The 18247-nt window shown below is 39.0% G+C and overlaps 1 protein-coding gene across 4 annotated transcripts; it reads right to left on the bottom strand.

Annotated features, from left to right (window-relative positions):
• Positions 1-55: 55 nt before the first annotated feature.
• On the bottom strand, positions 56-18192 carry FZD6 (frizzled class receptor 6). 4 transcript variants are annotated; one of them, XM_081116253.1, is made up of 7 exons: positions 18082-18192; positions 16846-17178; positions 9904-10100; positions 6947-7964; positions 4190-4338; positions 2610-3038; positions 56-1514 (listed from the first exon to the last, which is right to left on the bottom strand). In XM_081116253.1, the coding sequence occupies exons 2-7, from the start codon at positions 17020-17022 to the stop codon at positions 1346-1348; spliced, it is 2139 nt and encodes a 712-aa protein (XP_080972379.1). In that variant the 5' UTR covers positions 17023-17178; positions 18082-18192; the 3' UTR covers positions 56-1345. The 4 variants fall into 4 exon arrangements, with proteins under 4 accessions (XP_080972379.1, XP_080972380.1, XP_080972381.1 ...); XM_081116254.1 differs by lacking the exon at positions 18082-18192 and adding an exon at positions 17882-18001; XM_081116255.1 differs by lacking the exons at positions 9904-10100; positions 18082-18192 and having other exon boundaries at positions 57-1514; positions 16846-16935.
• Between the last annotated feature and the right edge of the window lie 55 nt (positions 18193-18247).

Here is an 18247-nt window from a genome sequence, read left to right as displayed (position 1 = left end):
GAAAAATTATACCACTTCCTGGGCCAGGACCATAATATATAACACGGAACACTCTTATATGAAGAAAATTTTATTACTGAAAAGATCACATAAAACAAAGTTTTTGTATACAAAGTTACCAAATGTGGAAAAGCTAATATTTACATTTTCCATACAGTACATGATATTTTTGTGTGCTTTAACAGAAGGCTGAATAGAAAAAAAACCAAAAGCATCAGAAAACTTGTTCAAGGAATAATACTTAATTAGAAACAATATTAAGAAAATTCTTTAGTATTTTAAAGTATGTTATATGAAAGACATTTTATTTATCAGGACTATAGCTTTTCCACTTGATTGGCACTAATATTGCTAACACACTTTTTAATGCTCAGCGAAGTCCTAATTAGCTGCAGAAATGAATTCTACGTAATATCTGAGAAAGATAACTGCACAAACACAAAGCATCTGTAGTATTCTGTTAAAAGACAAAAGTTAAAACAAAAGTATAAGCAACTGTAAATGGTCATAATACAATCTTGGGTGGTCATGAAACATTAAAAAAAAAAAATCAACTGCACTTGGCCTAATTTATAAAAGAGTAACATTTCACCTACTAATTCTTTAGAACATTTTTAAAATACAGAAGGATCAGCAAGCAATATAACACAACCAACATTAACTCTTTCCAAAAGCACCTTATTTCAGTTGTGTAATAGAGCTGTGAAATTCCTAAAATAATGAGACTTATAAAATTCACACACTGAAGTAGATTTTTTAGTTGAATTCCCATTATAATGCCTTCTGGTGTGCCAACTGTTTTTTATACTACAAAAGAACACAATTTTTCAATTTTCTTAGAAATTCAGTGTAAAAGCTACCAAAGTAGTGTGAAAATATCAGACTAATATAATAAAATATTTGAGTAGATTTTCCAGGATTTCTAAAAAAAGTTCAAGTACATATAAACTTATTTTCAAACGTATAAAAAAAGATAAAAGGATAAGTTTTAAATACTTCAGCAAAGAAAAATCTTGATTTTATATCATAAAAGTGAAATAGTATTGTATACCTTAAAATATTTTAATAAGAGTAGAATCTTCATAAATAAAAAAAGGAAGATTCCTCTAATTCCCTTCTCCCACACAATTTAAAAAATATTAACCTGCACGTTTCTGTTTTTCAGGTATACTGTCATTAACCTCTGTGTGAAATGAATCGTATTATTCTCAGCATCTTGTTTCCAGTGTAACAGCAGGCCATGGAAATTTAAGTAGAAAAGAAGACTCTAACAGTGGTTCTTATAAGACAGTGTACTGGTCTCCAGTGTAACACAAATCCGCTTCTTTAAGGGATAACCTGGTTTTCAAGTATCTGAGTGGCTGCCAGAGCCCTGCTCTTTCCTAACTCCCGCAGCCAAGTGAACGAGCGGTGATGTGGAGTCTTTCGGGCTGCTTGGCTCTAAAGGGCTGGGAACCTCCAAGTTCTTGCTCTGCACCAGGCCAGTTTCAGTAGCATCACTTTTTGGAGTCACCCTAGGTGAAGAACAAAAGTTGACATACATACAAGCACAAATGTGATGCCAGATGTCCTCATAACTGCTATGCACTTTCATGAGTTTTACTTCCAACCAGTGTCCACTTTTGTCATAGGATAATTAACTAAAACTCCTTATGTCTACTCTAACGCCTCAAAATACAAATACTTTATTTTCAAATAAGTTTTCTAACTTTGGAAACTGTCAAGCACCACCCATGCACAGGCTGAGCGTGGTGTCTCGCAGGGAATACAATTAGACGGGATTCCTGCCCTCAAGTTAGCAAATTTTACTGATTTCCCACCATGGATCAGACACATGGAAGCGTGGAGGTTGGGAATACAAAGACAGGACCTCAGCTCTGCCTTTAAGGAGTTTTCAAATGTAGCAGAGGATAAGGCAAGTATCTAACTACAATCCAACTGCTGCAGGAGCACAGAGGTGCATTTGGCCTAGTCTGGAACGGGAGGTGGGACAACCCTGAGACCTTCAGGTAGTTGTCAGCACTCTGACTAATTTCATGTGTACCTGTGCCTGATCACCTATGGCTACATGGAAAAACTCATTCGAGATAACATCAATATCCTTTCATGCTCGAAAATAAAAACATCTTATAATCATCTTTGTCTGAACTGACAGGTACCTTTTAGACACTATCGTAATGCAGTATAATTAAAACTTAGCCTGAAGATGGCGGCGAAGAAGCTGGAAGTTACCCTCGCCTCCTCCCAGGACCAAACTGGAATTACAACTAAAATATAGAACCATCAGCCTTAATAAAACTTAGCCTACATTTCTGATAAATCTTAAACATTTACCTAAATATACATGCAGCTCTTAACAATGACCACAGAAACGAACATCACTGTGCTGCTTGAACTACATATGAAGGCTCTTCGCCAAGCTAAGAATTACACTGCAAGAGCGTATTTTTAGGCTGAACTTCAACTTCTTAACGCCAAACTTCCTTGGATCAGGTGCATAAACCCGTCGCCTCATAGAATGCTTTCTTTCCAAACATGCTACGCTTCAATGAACAATGTACACTGCAGTCTGCAGAACAGTCATGATTTAAGACCAAACGAGCGCTCACCTCCCCTCACTCCGCGCACTTTCAGATACGCTGCTCCTATCGGTGGCGCCGCCCACCCGGCCTTGCCTGTGGGCCTGCTCCCCGCACAGTTTGGAGCTGGATACTGCTGGGGAGGCAGGCTCCCCGCAGTCCTGTTCTCTTGATTTGGGGGTGCTCACTCCGTCTCCTCTCACTTCCCTCACGGTCGTTTCTGGAGAGGTTGGGATTTCTGTCAAAGTTTCTTGTCCTAAGTAATCGTGGTTCGTGATGGCCACTGCAGAAGTGCTGTGGTTTGCCGAGGTTCCTGTGCTGGTTCCCATGGATTTGGAAATGACCTTTAGCTTATGTGAACTCGGCTTGTAGTGCTTCTTTTTGTGTTTAACTTTAGAATTGTGCTTTAAGAAAAACTCACATGACTCCTGTAGTACTCGTCGACTTTCACTGATGGGACTGTAAGAAAATCCAAGGACAGGATTTATGTATCAATGTTAAGTGTTATAGCAGAAGCCAAAAAGCGTATCACATAGCTGTGCTAAAAGTCCTTATTCAATAAAGTTAAAAATTATACAAGATTTATATTATTTACAAAATCTGGGATCATAAATACTATGAGATACAAGTAGACTGCTAAGAAGTGAAATCTTTTCTGTATACACTGTTAGTTGCTTTTATCAGCATAAATAGTAGACTGATAAAAAATTAAATGGGCAAAATCAAATCATATGTAAGTATATCAAATATCAAAGTAAACCAGAGGAGAGAGGACACAGAACATGATTAGTGGTCTTTGCTTAAATTCAATTGTTTTCTTTTTAACATTAAAGTTAGCAAGTTATACTGAAGTCAGTGTGGGTATATAAATATGGAACAGACATATAAGAAGAGTGCAAAAATTTAAAGTCCAGTTAAATACAATTCTTCAGATTGCAAAAACTTATTTGTGAAAAAGTCTACAGTTCTGAAATTTTTAGCACAAAAAAGTTCATTAATCAAACCAACAGGGATCGGTTTAAAAAACTCTCTTGTACACTTGATAGTACAGAGTACACAATGTATGTAAATAACTAAAGTGAACTATTCACTCATAAATGTAAATCTACTATATTGTTCTAGAATATTTCTTAAGTTTGAATTTTTACCATATTAGGCAAGATAAGTAAGGGAAATTTTAAGTCAACACTGTGTGTAATAAAACTTAAAGGTAAACAGTGATCGTAACACATCACATCTAAAGCATACTTTATAGATTTCCTTACATATACTTGATCCCATTTAATCTTTTAACATTGACAAAAAAGGAAAAAGTTCTTAAAAGTGCTACACCCAAAATAATGAATCCAATGAAAGCAGTAAGAATACTGGATATATTATAGGCCAGGGAAAGAAAATACGTATTTATAAATCTTTCATTCACATTTCAAGAGACTAGTGTATGTCAAAGACGATTATAATGAGTGCCAGAGCAAAGCATCTCTCTCCATGAGGTTTCCAAACTCGAAACACCTGGTATAATAAAGCTCCAGAACAATGACTCCAATAGTTCTTTGGTATTTGAACTATTTCTTTTTAAGACAGTGTCAGATAATTTGATAGGTTCTTACTCTCTCTTGCGATTACGTTTAAAAAACACAGCCCATTCTGTGCATGTCTTTTTGCTTCCAACCCAGAAGACAGCAGAGATGCCAACAATTAACGTCATCAGATATTTTATCATAAATAAGGCCAATTCTGGTCGAGTTTCTGCTTTTGCCTGTAAAAAAAATGTCAAACAATAAAAATGTCAGTGATACAGTCTAAGTGGAGAGAAGTCTATATAGTCGAAGTAAAACTAACAAAAAATATAAATCTTCAGTGTTTTTTATAAAATATTTGATACGACATATTATATAATGAATAGTGCTTTAAGTGTAATACATTCTTAACTTCTGAACAAATAACCTTATATATGTGTCAAAATATATAGCTAGAAAGGGGAAAATACTTAAATATATTTAGGAAGGATGTCCTTCCTAATCTTGGCTTGATTTCCTGAACTTTTTCCCCCCAAATATTTGCCTCTAAATATTTATCTTTTTCCTTCATTTTAATCTACCACAAACACACACACATTTAACTCCTTATAACAATATACTATTTTAGAATCTTTACACATTGTTGGTGTTTATGTTATAAAAACCTGATTTGTTAGAGCAAAATAAATATCATTCAAGTGAAAATTTCATAAAAATTCATACTTTTTTAAGTATAAACTTTCAAATATTTTTATATGTTATACAGGTGTCAAAAAACTATGCATTTCATAGTATATCTTGCTTTTTTCACTTACTAATATTTCTTGGAGACCATTCTTTATTGGTAGAAATAGAGCTCTTTATTTTAAAGGCTGTTCCATTGTGTGAACCATAATTTATTCAAGTACCCTTATTAATGGATATTTAGGTTATTTTCAACCTACTGCCATTGCAAATACTGTTTCAGTGACTATCTCTGTATGTATGCAATCACTCACATTTGCGAGCAGATTCTTCAATAAATTCCCATAAGGGCAGGATGAGAGAGTATGTGCATTTTAAATGATAGATACTGTCAAATGCTTTCCACAGAAGGTTGAACTAATTAAATAAAAAAGTCTGAGAATGTGTATTGTGCTAGTTTCACCAACACAGTGGCTATAAGACCTTCAGATGTTTGCCATGTCATAAGTAGGCATATGATTTTATTATAATTTTTTGTTGCTGTTGTTAATCCTCACTGGAGGATATTTTTTCCCATTGATTTTCAGAGAGAGAGGGAGGGAGGGAGGGAGGGAGAGAAACATCAATTGGTTGCCTCCAACATGCACCCCGACAAGGAAGGGGATCGAACCTGCAACCCAGGTGCATGGCCTTGACCGGGAATCAAACCTGCGACCCTTCAGGGCTCAGGTCGACACTCTAACTGCTGAGCGACACCAGCCAGGGCTTATTATAATTTTAATTTGCATTTCTCTTATAACATTTTGTACCTATTAGAGGGTTCCTTTTCTGTGAACCCTCTAACTTTCATTTTTATACCAGATTGTTACATTTTTCTTATAAATCTACAGGAAGTTTTTATAAATTAAGGAAATTAGCCTTTCAACTATGGTGTGATGTGTGAATCAATTTTCCCAGTTGGTTTTCTGACTTTGATTATGGCGGAGTTTTTTACCATGCAAAAAAAATTTTTAATAGTCAAATTTAGCAATCTTTTCTATTTCCTGAATTTTATATCATACTTATAAAGTCCTCCACTTTAAGTTTAGAATTTTCTCATTTTATCTTCTAATACTCTACAGTTTCTTTCTTTACATGAAACATAATTTTTAAAAATCATAGATCTTACAATTTTTGGCAGTATTTAATAGTTGTATTTTCCTTTAGTTTGCTGTAAATACTGAGGCATATAGGAAACGTTCACTATATCAGGATAGCTTTAAGACATAGCTCCCCTATTAAATACATAGTAAAAAGAACCTATTGATAACAGACTTTGGACAGTATGTAAGGCAAGTAAAACTTTTATTCCCACCCATCAGTATTTAAATAAGTTCCACTCTGTCAAAATGTAGTAACTTCCTAGAATATAAATTATGTAAAATAATTCAGCCCATATAGTGCCTGATTTGATACACTATGATGATAGTACTCATAATCAATATAACTTACATAATACCATATAAAAATATCCAAGAAAAATGTATAAAATCTATTAAAAACAAAAAATTTTCCATTAAAAAAAACCTCAACTAAAATGCTTAAAAGTTTTTCTATCTTCAGAAATTTACTTCTTTGATCTCAAAAATACCTCCTTTATGCTAATCATAAACATCAGGAACATATGAAATGCATTTTGTTTCTATTGTACTTTTTTCGGTTAAGAAATGACAGGAGGGTTTAGGCAAAAATCAAGTTCCGTTTTTATAAGCAAATAGTCTGCAAAAAATTATAAGATAATATGATCAAATTAAATATACCCAAATAAAGTTTTCCCCTATTAACTGAAGAATTTAAAACAACTCTCAATTCAAAAGTTAACTTCTTTCTCCCTATGACAAGACCTGTTCTTCTAAGTCTTTTCTTCATTATTATTAATCTGCCTCTGCAACCCCATGTAATTTTTAAAAGAATAGTTAAAGGAGGCACTTTTACTATTGCAACAAACTAAAAACCTTAAGACACTTATCCCAGTTTCAACTGATGCACAGGGAATTAATCCTATGTCTACTGGATTTCTCATCTGAAGTCTTAATTTATGTTCATAATTAATTCACGGATATTTCAGGAAACATTTTCTATGTTAAAATTAAATCATGAAACAATACAAATGATAGCTTTTACCTGATAAGGACAGGGGATATGGTACTGACGACAATGGTCAGAGACCCAAGTTATCTCCCAGGTAATCCTGTTCACTTGCTCATAGACGTAACACCCAAGAAGTGTCACTAATGGCACAAGATACAGGCCACTGAAGACTCCAATTCGAATCATAAATTTCTTTAGTTTCTCTTGGTTACGGCCATCGTGCTGTATCACTTGTCGAACGTGATTTAAGGAAATGATGCCAGCTAAAAGAAGAGATAGCCCGACAAACACACAAAGGCACAGTGGCAAGAGTACAAAGTAGCGAGAAGCATCCAGGTCATAAAGGCCGACAAAGCAAACCCCACTAATGTTGTCTCCCTCAACTTTGTTCATGGCAAGAAGCATAACAGTCAGAAAACCTGGTATTCCCCACGCAACAGCATGAAACCACACCGCTTTCTGTTCAATGGCTTCACAGCTCCACTTTCTTCCTGCAGCTAAGAACCAAGTAATGGTAAGAATCACCCACCACACAGTGCCGGCCATTGTGAAAAAATACAAAAACATAAACAAAACGGTGCAGGCCTTATTTTGGGAGCCTAGAACAACTGTATCACCAACGCCTAGCTTCTCATCTGCTTTATTGCAGGCTGTGCTATTGCCTAGCAAGAATCCAATAAAATACATCAGAGATACAATGCTGTAACAGACAGAGTAATATATAATTGGTCTCTCTGGGTATCTGAATCTTTTAACATCGATTAAAAAAGTAAGAAATGTGAACAGAGTTGCACAGAGACAAAATATTGAAACTATTCCTATAAAACTTTTTGCAAACTCTAGCTCATCGCTTTTAAAGTACATGTTGGGGCATGGAGGTGCACACTGGTCAATTCCCAGGAACTTATACCCTTGTCCCCCAGAAGTCTTAAGATGCCTTGGACACCAAATTCCAATGTCTCTTTGGACTTGTTCTGTTTTCTTCTGAGGACCAAGAAACTCTGTTTGTGGATCAAGAGTTACAGGAAAAGTCTCATCACAATACTGTAATCTGTAAAGATTATAAAAATTAAATATATAAAGTCAACATTTTTTGAGTCAATATTTTAATGCTATGCTTTCCAACTACAAAATATTTCCTTATGCATTCATAACTGATGGGAAGCACACAAACCTATAGAGATTACAGGTTAGAGTGGGGTAGAAAGTTTTGATATTAACTGAAAGTTTGTGGTTGTTCATGAGGCCTTAACACACTAACATATACTAAATACAAGGCAAACGAACATAAAAATTCCCTTACTTGGAAATCAATCCATTTAAGAATAATGTCTGCTCTCAAGACTAAATATTTAAGAAAAAATTATCTTGCTTGGTACTCTCTCACATCAATGTTTCCCTCCCTCCCTCCCTCTCTGAAAAGCAATGGGAAAAATATTCTCAAGTGAGGATTTAAAAAAAATGAGTGGAGGTTTTAACGAGAAAGCATTTTAAATATGCTTAGGTAAGAACAGAAAATAATAAAGTGTATGCCCATAAAACAAACACTCAGAATCTACCAACTTTTCCAAAACTTAGTATTATGTCAGTTTTGCTTTATCTTTTAAAATAAAGCAACATAACATTATAGATAAAGTCGGAACCCTTTTCTATTTTCCTTTCTCTCCTCAGAAATATTCATTATCACAAGTTCAGTTCTTCTCATGTATCTTTTAGTATTCTTACTACGCTATTTTCTAACTATAATGTTGCACAGTTGTTTCACAGGTTTTGAACTTTATATAGATGACATCATGCTGTATATATCATACTATAACTTCCTTTTTTTACTTAACACTGTAATTTTTAGGTTTATCTACACTGAAAGACATGGACCAACTGCACTCATTTCGTCAACTGTATAGTAGCATTCTAGCGTGTAAATATATCACCATTTACTAATTTTTACAACAGAATTTTTTTTTTCATTTAAAAAACTAGGAATGATGCTACAATCAATATGTATGATTCCTTGGTGTAAAAGTCTCTGTGAAAGGTTTCCTAGGTTGTAGGGTATGAGCATCTTCAACTTGACTGTATACAGTTGACCCTTGAACAATACGGGTTTGAACTGCATGGGTCCACTTATACGCAGGGGTGTTTTTTCAATAAGTCCTTTAAGTGTGTTTTCTCTTCCTTACGATTTTAATAACATCTTTTCTCTAGCTTGCTTTATTATAAGAATACAGTATATAACACATACAACATATAGAACAGCTGTTAAATGACTGTTTATGTTATTAGTAAGGCTCCCGGTCAACAGTAGGCTATTAGTAGTTAAGTTTTTGGGGAGTCAAAAGTTTTGCACAGATTTTCAACTGCATGGAGGTCAGTATCCCTCACCCCTGGATTGTTCAAGGGCAACTGTATTACTCAATTGTTCTTGAAAATAATTATTAATCTACCAGAAATGTATGAGTTCCATAAAGTTCCTTCAGTCTACAGACAAACAAAAAGGTAGCCAGCTTCCTTCCCAGATTGGTTATGAGTTCTCATTGTATCAGTATATTTCAAATTACAAGCTACCATTGTCCAGAGAAAAGGAAACAAAAATAATTAATCAACACCAACGTGCAACAAGGTCAGTGAATTGATGATAAGGTTCATTTCCCCCAGGTAAGGTCAAAGGCACCATGCATGTTCTCATGGAACTATGCAACTCTGCTTTCTTATACCTAAGCACAGCTGTAAATTTGCATTTCTTTGCATAATTATACTTGATTCCTCTCCATTCCTTCCCCCCACTGTAAATTGCCTGAGAATCAGAACCAAGTCTGGTTTTGCTCACCACTGTGCCCACTACACTCATCACCCCACGCCTGGCATATATTAAGGTGTAATACACATTTGTTGAATCAAACAATGAAAACCTGTCCTCTAACATTCTGGAACGCTAACACCAATATAAAAATGCCATTATCATTAGTGGTTTTCCGTTGAAAACAATTTACCTGTCACATTTAAGTTCCTCAGGCCATTGGATCCCAAAAGTGTCAATTAATTTTTTGCAATCAGAATATACTTTCTCACAAATTCTACGACAAGGTGGAACCACATGAATTTGCTCTGTGCAGGTTGGTACAAAAGCTTTGCAAAGGAAAGTTTCAACATTTGGTGAACATTCCAGATTTGCAAGAGGATGAAAGAGCTATTAAGAAAAACAGCAAGATAAGGTTAGAAAACTTTTTAATAACAAATGGAGAAATTAATTCATTTACGGCTTAAAGTATATACATTTTCACTTATACTCCAAAAGAATCTTTAAACATCACTCTCAATACAATCAAATTTTGAGATCATTTTGTTTAGTCTGTTAGATGTTGGATCCTGCAGACACAATGCAATATTATTTTACTCAATACATTTTTTAGAAGACATGCTTAAAGCAAATCAAAAGCATGAGTTGATTGCTAGGTAAAAATAAATTATACAAACGTCCAATTTATAAGTATATGCTGAAATACCCGAGCACTGTACTGAGTATTCTGGAGAGTAAGCAATTTGGGGGACAGAGGAAACAGCATGAAAAAGACCAAGAGCATGGTGCATTCAGGGCAAGAAGTTCAGTGCCTGGAATGGAAGGTCAGAGGCGTAATCAAGGTCAGACTAGAGAGAGGGGCTGGAGAAGTATGCTGGACCTGGTAATGGAGGGCACGAAGGACATGCTAAGTTTCTTGGATTTTAAAATAAAGGCATGAAATATTGGAGAGTTTTAAGCAGGAAGGAACTCTAGAGTCTGACAGCTGAGTGTGCATCCTAGGTACACAGAAAACCCTCAAATTACAATGAGAAAAAGGTAATCCAATTTCTCACTGACATCCCCAAATCTTGTCTGAGAATTTAAGTGCCCTGATCTAATGCTACTTTTAACAATACTGTAGCATAATAAATCAGAGCTCTGATGTATTCAACACTTACCATAAGCGAGGCCCTGTGCTTTTTCATATACCAATTCTTTTTACAACAACTTAAAACATCAATGCTTTTGAGATTCTACCATTCAACAATAACTAAAAGAGTCCTGTTGATTATAGGTTTAATGCTCAGCGAATTAAAACACAGGAAATGGCAAGTCCCTGGAAGAAATCTATGGTAGTTACCTATTAGTACCAGCAGGGACAAAGAAGAGGGCAATTAAAACGGCCACTGATACCTCCATTCTGAAAAGTAGACAGAGCCAAACTATGATAAATAGACAATGAGAACCAAAAAAGTGGAGCATTTTGTATAATCCTTGACTGGAAATAATGCCAGCATTATAATTCTGGTTATAGCTCTGCACTAACTTCCGGTGCCACTTTTGGCAGATAATTTTCTGTCTTTGAGTCCAGAACATCCATTAGTGAAATGAGAGTGATGAACCAGATGATCTCTAAGGACACTTTATGGCTCAAAAAGTTTATGAAGGGGATAGCAAAGCACTGAGTAGCAAGGCTGGATATAAATTTCAAAACTGTAGGTACTACAATGAAGTCTTCTCTTTGGTGGGTAACTCTGTCTTGTACTGAGCTCTAGAGTCAACACCTATCATTTCTGTCTGCCCAGCAGTCCTATTTTTGGAATTCCAAAGTAGGTGGGATGCTACAGAAGCTCAGGGAAGGATGCTATAGAAATGCAATCTGACAACAGAAACAGCTTGGCCATGTAGATGCTCCAGGTATTGTGATATTTTGGGAGAGGATTGTACAAAAGAACAGATACAGTCAGATTATTTGAGGCAACTGCAGTGGGCTTAATAATGCCCAGTGTCAAAATAAGTGTCTAGGGACAATGGCATTGACATTGGGGACAGACTGATCCTGTGACATGATCTTAGTTGGGTCCTGATTCCCTTGGCTCCTCCCTATAATCTGAACCTGGTTCTTCGGCCTTCCCATTGATTTGGCAAGCTATCCAATATCTGTCCATTTTCTGCTTAAGTTAGAGTCGGTTTTTATTGTTTGCAAGCAAGACAACCAACTGGTACAGCGATTATCTAAAGAATGGGTTATTAGGGATCTTGGTAAGAGGAATTCTGGAACTGGTTTTCTAGACTAACTGGAAATCTGACAGCCCATGGTATATGGTAGAAAAACAGCTGATTGTATAATTCTGGGGGTGGGGTCAGTGACCTATTTTAACAAACCTTTCCCATGATTCTGATGCACATCAAAGTTTGAGAAGCACTGCCTTAGAGGAATATCAGCTCTTCAGCTCTGTGCCTCAATTTCACTGCCAGAGGCTCTAACCGTATCACTGTTTGAAGGGACATTATACTGGCCCATTATACAGTCAAATCTTGGTTCTTGAACATCTCCCATCTTGAACAATTCAGTTCTCAACCAAGCTGTTCACAGGAAAAAATGTCTGGGCTGTCCTGACAACCCTTTCATGCTGATACCTGTATGATCAGCCCCGTGTCTCTCAGGCGACAAAGGCGAGAATGCTGGAGTATGAGTCAGTTTTCTGCTAAACCTTGCGTTGTTAACATCTCAGGAAATTGTGCTGTGAATATTTTCATGTTTTTTTGCTTTTGTTGCTGCTTATTATTAAAATACGTACAGTAAGTCACCATGGGTCCTAAGAAGGTTAGTGATAGCAGCAAAGTGAAAAGGAAAGTTGTGAGAACAATAGAGCTTAAAAAAGAAATAATTGTAAAGTGTGATAGAGGTGTTCATGTGTCAGATCTCACTACTGAGTATGGCGTGGGGAAATCTATGATCAGCATAATTTTAAAACACAAAGAGGCAATCAAGAGTGCTGATGTTGCCAAGGGTGTGACAGTGCTCACAAAGCAAGGATCACAGGCAACTGAGAAAGGTTAAAACACGGAATTATCAGGGGCCTGGACAGATTAATTCAATTTATATCATTTCAAACGGGAAAAAAGATTCAGTTTTTGAACAAATCGCTTCTTGAACAGGCTTCCGGAATGAATTAAGTTCGAGAACTGAGGTTCCACTGCATTTAGGACATAAAGCTGATGAGGCCATAAACATGTGCCAATGAGGAGATTAACCCTGCATAAATAAAAGGGGCTTTCTACCTTGGTTTTGCTAATACTTCCTAGTACAGCCTGGACCCAACTATGAGACACCTAGAATAGACAACCCAACTACCTCTCCTTAGCGGGGTGTTATCTAACTCACCTACTCATGACATCAGGTGTACTCAAACAGCATTCTATCTTCAAGTGGCCCGAGCAGAAGACATGGGAAAGAAGTGTGAGCACATCACTCACACTCTCAGAATGCCTACTTCCGCCATACTCCCACCTTTTCCTGAAAACACACCCACTAGTTCCCCTATGCTGTAATGACATGATGACAGAAGGAAACACAACAGGGGCCTGGGGTTTGAGGCAATGTAAGATCCTGAAGAGAAAGTCTGGGTTAGAATTCTAATAGAGAGGGATCAAAAGAGGAAAGATATTTTGATGTTTTAAAAAAATATAAAGCTAAACCTAAGCAGAGTGGTCCTGCATCAGTGTCTCGGCTGTGCCTTGCTTCCTTTGGTGCTAAAGGCATGAGATATGTAAACGTGCCACTTTTCTGAAGCATGAATGAGAACCCACTGGTCCATGGAAGCAAGCCACCTTACCAGTGAACAAGGCCAAGTGACTGCAAGCAGCCAAGTCTCACTTCAGGATTTATGCTTTCTACTCATGGCGGCATACACAAGAACTCTCAGGAAGTATTAAAAGCTGTATTTCTTTAAAATGGCACCAAAAAGAAAGATAGCTCCTAGTGATGGTAATGAAAATAGAAAGTGCTTGGGGGGGAAAAACTGATGGACCTTAGCTAGACAACAGAGTCATTAATGATCTAAAGGGGTCCCTAAAGGTATACGCCTCACAGAACAAATACCGTCCAAGTGGTTACAAGGGGCCTGCGGAAATCCTTTGAGAATATTAATGAGCTACTGTATAATAAAGTGGCAAAAACACTGCCACTTATTTCCATGAATGTGACCAACCACAGGCAAGTCAGCTTCTATAACAAATGCAAAGCGGAACCTGGAATACAAGAGAAGAATAAAAAGCAGAAATCTGCATTATTTCCATAATGGAAAAGTTCCTCTTTTTAAAATATTTCTTAGCAGAGAGTACTACTAATTTTTAATTATTTATCCAAAAGAGCTTTTCTTTGGAAATTAAACAAATATGCACAGTAACTGATTGGCACTACAGAAAAATCTGTCCACTCAAGTGTCATTTTTTTTCATTTAAAGCTTGTAACTTGCAAAACTGTAATTCAGGGGAAGCTCCACATTCAGGTAGACACTCAGTAAACATTAATGAATACATGAAAAATGTACAAACTAAAGTAATACGGCTTCTTTATCTACATGCCACATCCTCAAGAAAATACGGAGTCACAACATAACAGTCGCCCCATAGTCTCAAAGAACCACGTCCCTTTGTGGCCAGAATCTCCTGAGGGTGTAACTAATAATATCCTACACCCAGAATATCAGGGGATGGCTCTGCAGGAACCTGGTGCCTATCAGCAGAGCCTCCCAGAAGAAATACTGTCCTCCCAGAAGAAATACAGACCAGTCCTGATTCTGTGGATTCAGAAGTAGTGAATATACTTTCCCTACTACTGCGACGCCAGCATCACAGAGGAAAGCACGCTTGTGGTTGCTACATTTAAAACACAACAGTAGCCACTACACACACAACTGACTTGGAACACTTCTCAATACCTATTTCATTGTAAATGACTCAATAGCTCACTTTCAGAATACTTACAGCTATTTTCAGAAAGCCTTCCCTGAAAAATAAAGAGGTTGGTCACACTAAACCTTTTCTTGCCCATGTATGGGGATCTAGAGTAGAAAAGGAGGAAAAGACTGGGTTCACCAGACTTTTCTACAAGCAGAAAATGAAAATGTTTCAAAGCCACTGCCCACTAGAAACAGGTTTTTTCTTCAGTTTGTTTATACAGGTTTTCTCCATTCCTTTATTTTTAATTGAATAGAGACCTTTTAGTAGTGCACATTAACAGGTGGAAAGAAAAGGGCTTTTTTTTTCTTTAGCTCACTTCCCTTTAGACTTTTCAAAAGCAGAATGACCACATGCTGTTCCAAACATAATACATAACTCTGCCTTTGCCTAGACCTCAACGAAGGCAATTCAAAAGGAAAAATAAATGTTCCCGTTTCCATTTTCCCTAGATCAGTCTCTCAAGGGACTTCAGCCTAACAATTTGAGAAACAATGCTCCAGATATGAAACAAAGAGGGAAACAATGGGAAACCAGCAGCCATTTGTTTTTCCACCTGGGAGAATTAGACTGTACAACATCCTTTCTAAGAAGCCAAGTTATTATTCAGAATTGTAAATTAACTCCTTGTAATACAAATGAATTTAGCTTCAGTTAATAAAATAAGGAAAAAAACCCGAAGTCCCTGATTTCAAGCAATCTCTGAAATAAAACTAAAAAACCCATGATAGCCCAGTTCAGATCCTTTTGGTTAGTGATAAATTTGACTTAAAAAATTTCTGTGTAAATAACACATAACTCAGGTAACATGTTAGTAAGAATGCACAATAATGTTTATTTACACATGCTATATATGTATAATCCTTAAGAACATTTTCAAGTACTTTAAACCACTGCCTGTTTTTGTAAATAAAGTTTTATTGGAACACATCTACACTCATTTGTTTACATATTGTCTAAGGCTGCTTTCTACTGCGATTACAGAGCTGAATAGCTGTGACAGAGACTACACGGTTTGCAAGGCCAAAATATTTATAATTTGAGTCTTTATGGAAAAAGTTTACATTCCCTGCTCTGAAGTAGTGGGTCTCAAAATAGTTCTTATTAATCAATGAAAGTCTCACTGCATTATTTGCTCAGTGTTAAAAATCATATCCTGCACTGGTTTGAAAGACCACTGAAAGATTACAATAATGTAACTTGTACTGCCCATTTCAAGTACATTGACTTAGTATTTAAAAGCCTTCCTATTTTAGACATGAGTCTACCATGAGGTAGTCCAACAACTATTCAACTCAACAACAATGGAAGACTTTTGAAGCTGCAAAATCAAGTTTAGTCAGTTTTTAAAGTAGTGTCTATATTAAAATTATAGGGGTTTTGTCTCTTAGCAACAATTGTAGGGGAAAAGAAGCCTTTACCATCCCTGGACAGTTTTCCTGGAGAAACACTGCACGGACATTTGTCTTCTTTCCTTCCTGAGACGTATCAACCCAACAGACCTGTAGAGCAGGGCTGGTCACTATCTCTATAGGTAACTCTCTTCCCACACCTCCCTAGCAATCTGCATCTCTTTAAACCAACGGCAGGCAACTGAGGCACCTCAGGCAATCTTTAGGATCACTCTGCTCCTCCCCGACATGAGTTTTCTTTAAAAAAGCATCTTACAAAGAATATTTAAGTGCCTTAAAAAAGGTCACTTTTTAGCAAAACACTACCTACAAGCCCCCAAATCTTCCAATAACTGATCTGCTCCAGAAAACTGTGCCGAGTGAACATTACAACTACTTATGAAAATATATGGAGTCCAGACAATATAGGTTTGTGCGTTCAATGAATTTAGAATTCATTGAAGATTTCAGAATTCACATTAGAGGAACTACCATAAATTGATTCAGAAAAGCGAAGTATTTGCCAGGTGTAAGATATTTCTAAATCATTCTGAACCACACTTTCTATAAAACGAACCCCAAATTAAGCAAATCCACAAAACAGGGCCCCAAACACACACAAAACATAAATTTGTAGGGGAATTTAATTCTCAAAAGGATGTATTCCAAATGTGACTTGTATGCAACTGAAAGAATCCCTTACTGTCTTAAAAAAAAAAAAAAAAAAAAAAAGTCACACGTATAGTTCATTCCAGAACAGCGCACAAACGTTTCTATAAAGGCAGAAAGCTACTTGCCTCCATCTTCACAGCCGCCGTGCTCTGATCGTAGTGGCCCATGAGGTTGGGGAAATAGGTCATGTTGTAGGCCATGTTCATGCACCTGGGAACGGTGACCGGTTCACACGTGAAAAGGCTGTGCCCTCTCGCGAGGGGCAGAAAAACACACGTCCACAGAAGCGCCAGCATCCCCATCTTCCTCACATGCCTGCTTCTACCACATGGTTTGGCTCAATCGCTCTTTTCATTCTCCACTTTCCGTCCAAAGAGAAAACGTTCAGACTTCTCGTTTCGTTAATTTTACCATTTTGAAAGCAGCTCTTTTCCTGAAAATGGGCCCCGGGTCAGTCCCTGTAAAAACAACCAAGAGGGCGCATCAGGAACATAAACATAACCGCGGCCGCGGCCGCGCGAGCGCGGAGCTAAGATTTTCCCCCGCGGGCAGCCAGCCCCGGAGGACGGCGGAAAATCCCGGCCGTCGGGCCGCCGCCCCCCCCCCCCCCCCCCCCCGGCCCCGACCCGGCCGCCGAGGGCATCTCCTCTCCCCGGCACCAACGGCGGGGGTCTGTGCCGCAGGAGCCCGGGGGCAAGGGGGCGCTGGGTGAGCGAGGGGGGGAAAGGGGGCGCTGGGTGAGCGAGGGGGGGAAAGGGGGCGCTGGGGGGGCGAGGGGCGGGCGCCGGGGAAAAGCTGACGGGCGTGAACAGGATGAGAAAGTCCACGGGACGCTGCCGGGACCGTGCTCCCCACAGGAAAGCTGGTCCGGGGAAACCCTGGGGACCTCGAGCGCTCAGCTCCTGGGAGACTGCAGAGCCGTTTCTGCGGCAGCCCTCCGGGGCTCTAACTTCGCTTTTTAAAAGGGCGACTCGCAGGGCTCCCACCTGCGGAGGAGTGAAGCCGGTTTTCCCGAGCGGGCGGGAGGAGCGGGAGGAGCGGGAGGAGCGGGCGGGGGCTCTGAGGGCGCGAGGCTCTGGGCGCCCCCCCACCCCAACACGCGCCGGTGCCCAGGCTCCCAGCCCCGCACCCCACACCCTACACCCCACACCCGGCACCTGCCCCAGGCCTGGAGCGGGGCAGCAGCGTCCCGGGCCCGCGGGGATGCGGCCTCGAGGAAACTTCCACCGGAGCGGCCCGTCTCGCCGCCGCCTTCCCCGCACCTGCGGCTCCGAGCGCGCCCCGCCCCGCTCGAGGCCGCCCCGCTCACCCGGGACCCTCCCGGCCGCGGCCGCCCGCCCACCGGGCCCGAGGAGCCTCACCTCGGCGGCGGTCGAAGGCAGCCCCCCCGCCCCGGCCCCGGCCCCGGCCCCGGCCCCGCGCAGCCCGCCGGCACCCGCGAGCTGAGCCGCCACGGGGGAGGGTCCGGGACTCGGCCGCCCCCGAGCCGCGGGGGAGCGAGAGCTGGGCGATCCCGCGAGACTGCGC

This window comes from Miniopterus schreibersii (assembly GCF_964146895.1).
Source record: "Miniopterus schreibersii genome assembly, chromosome: 17".
Classification (NCBI taxonomy): Eukaryota; Metazoa; Chordata; class Mammalia; order Chiroptera; family Miniopteridae; genus Miniopterus; species Miniopterus schreibersii.
This window is presented reverse-complemented; position numbering and strand designations above follow the sequence as displayed.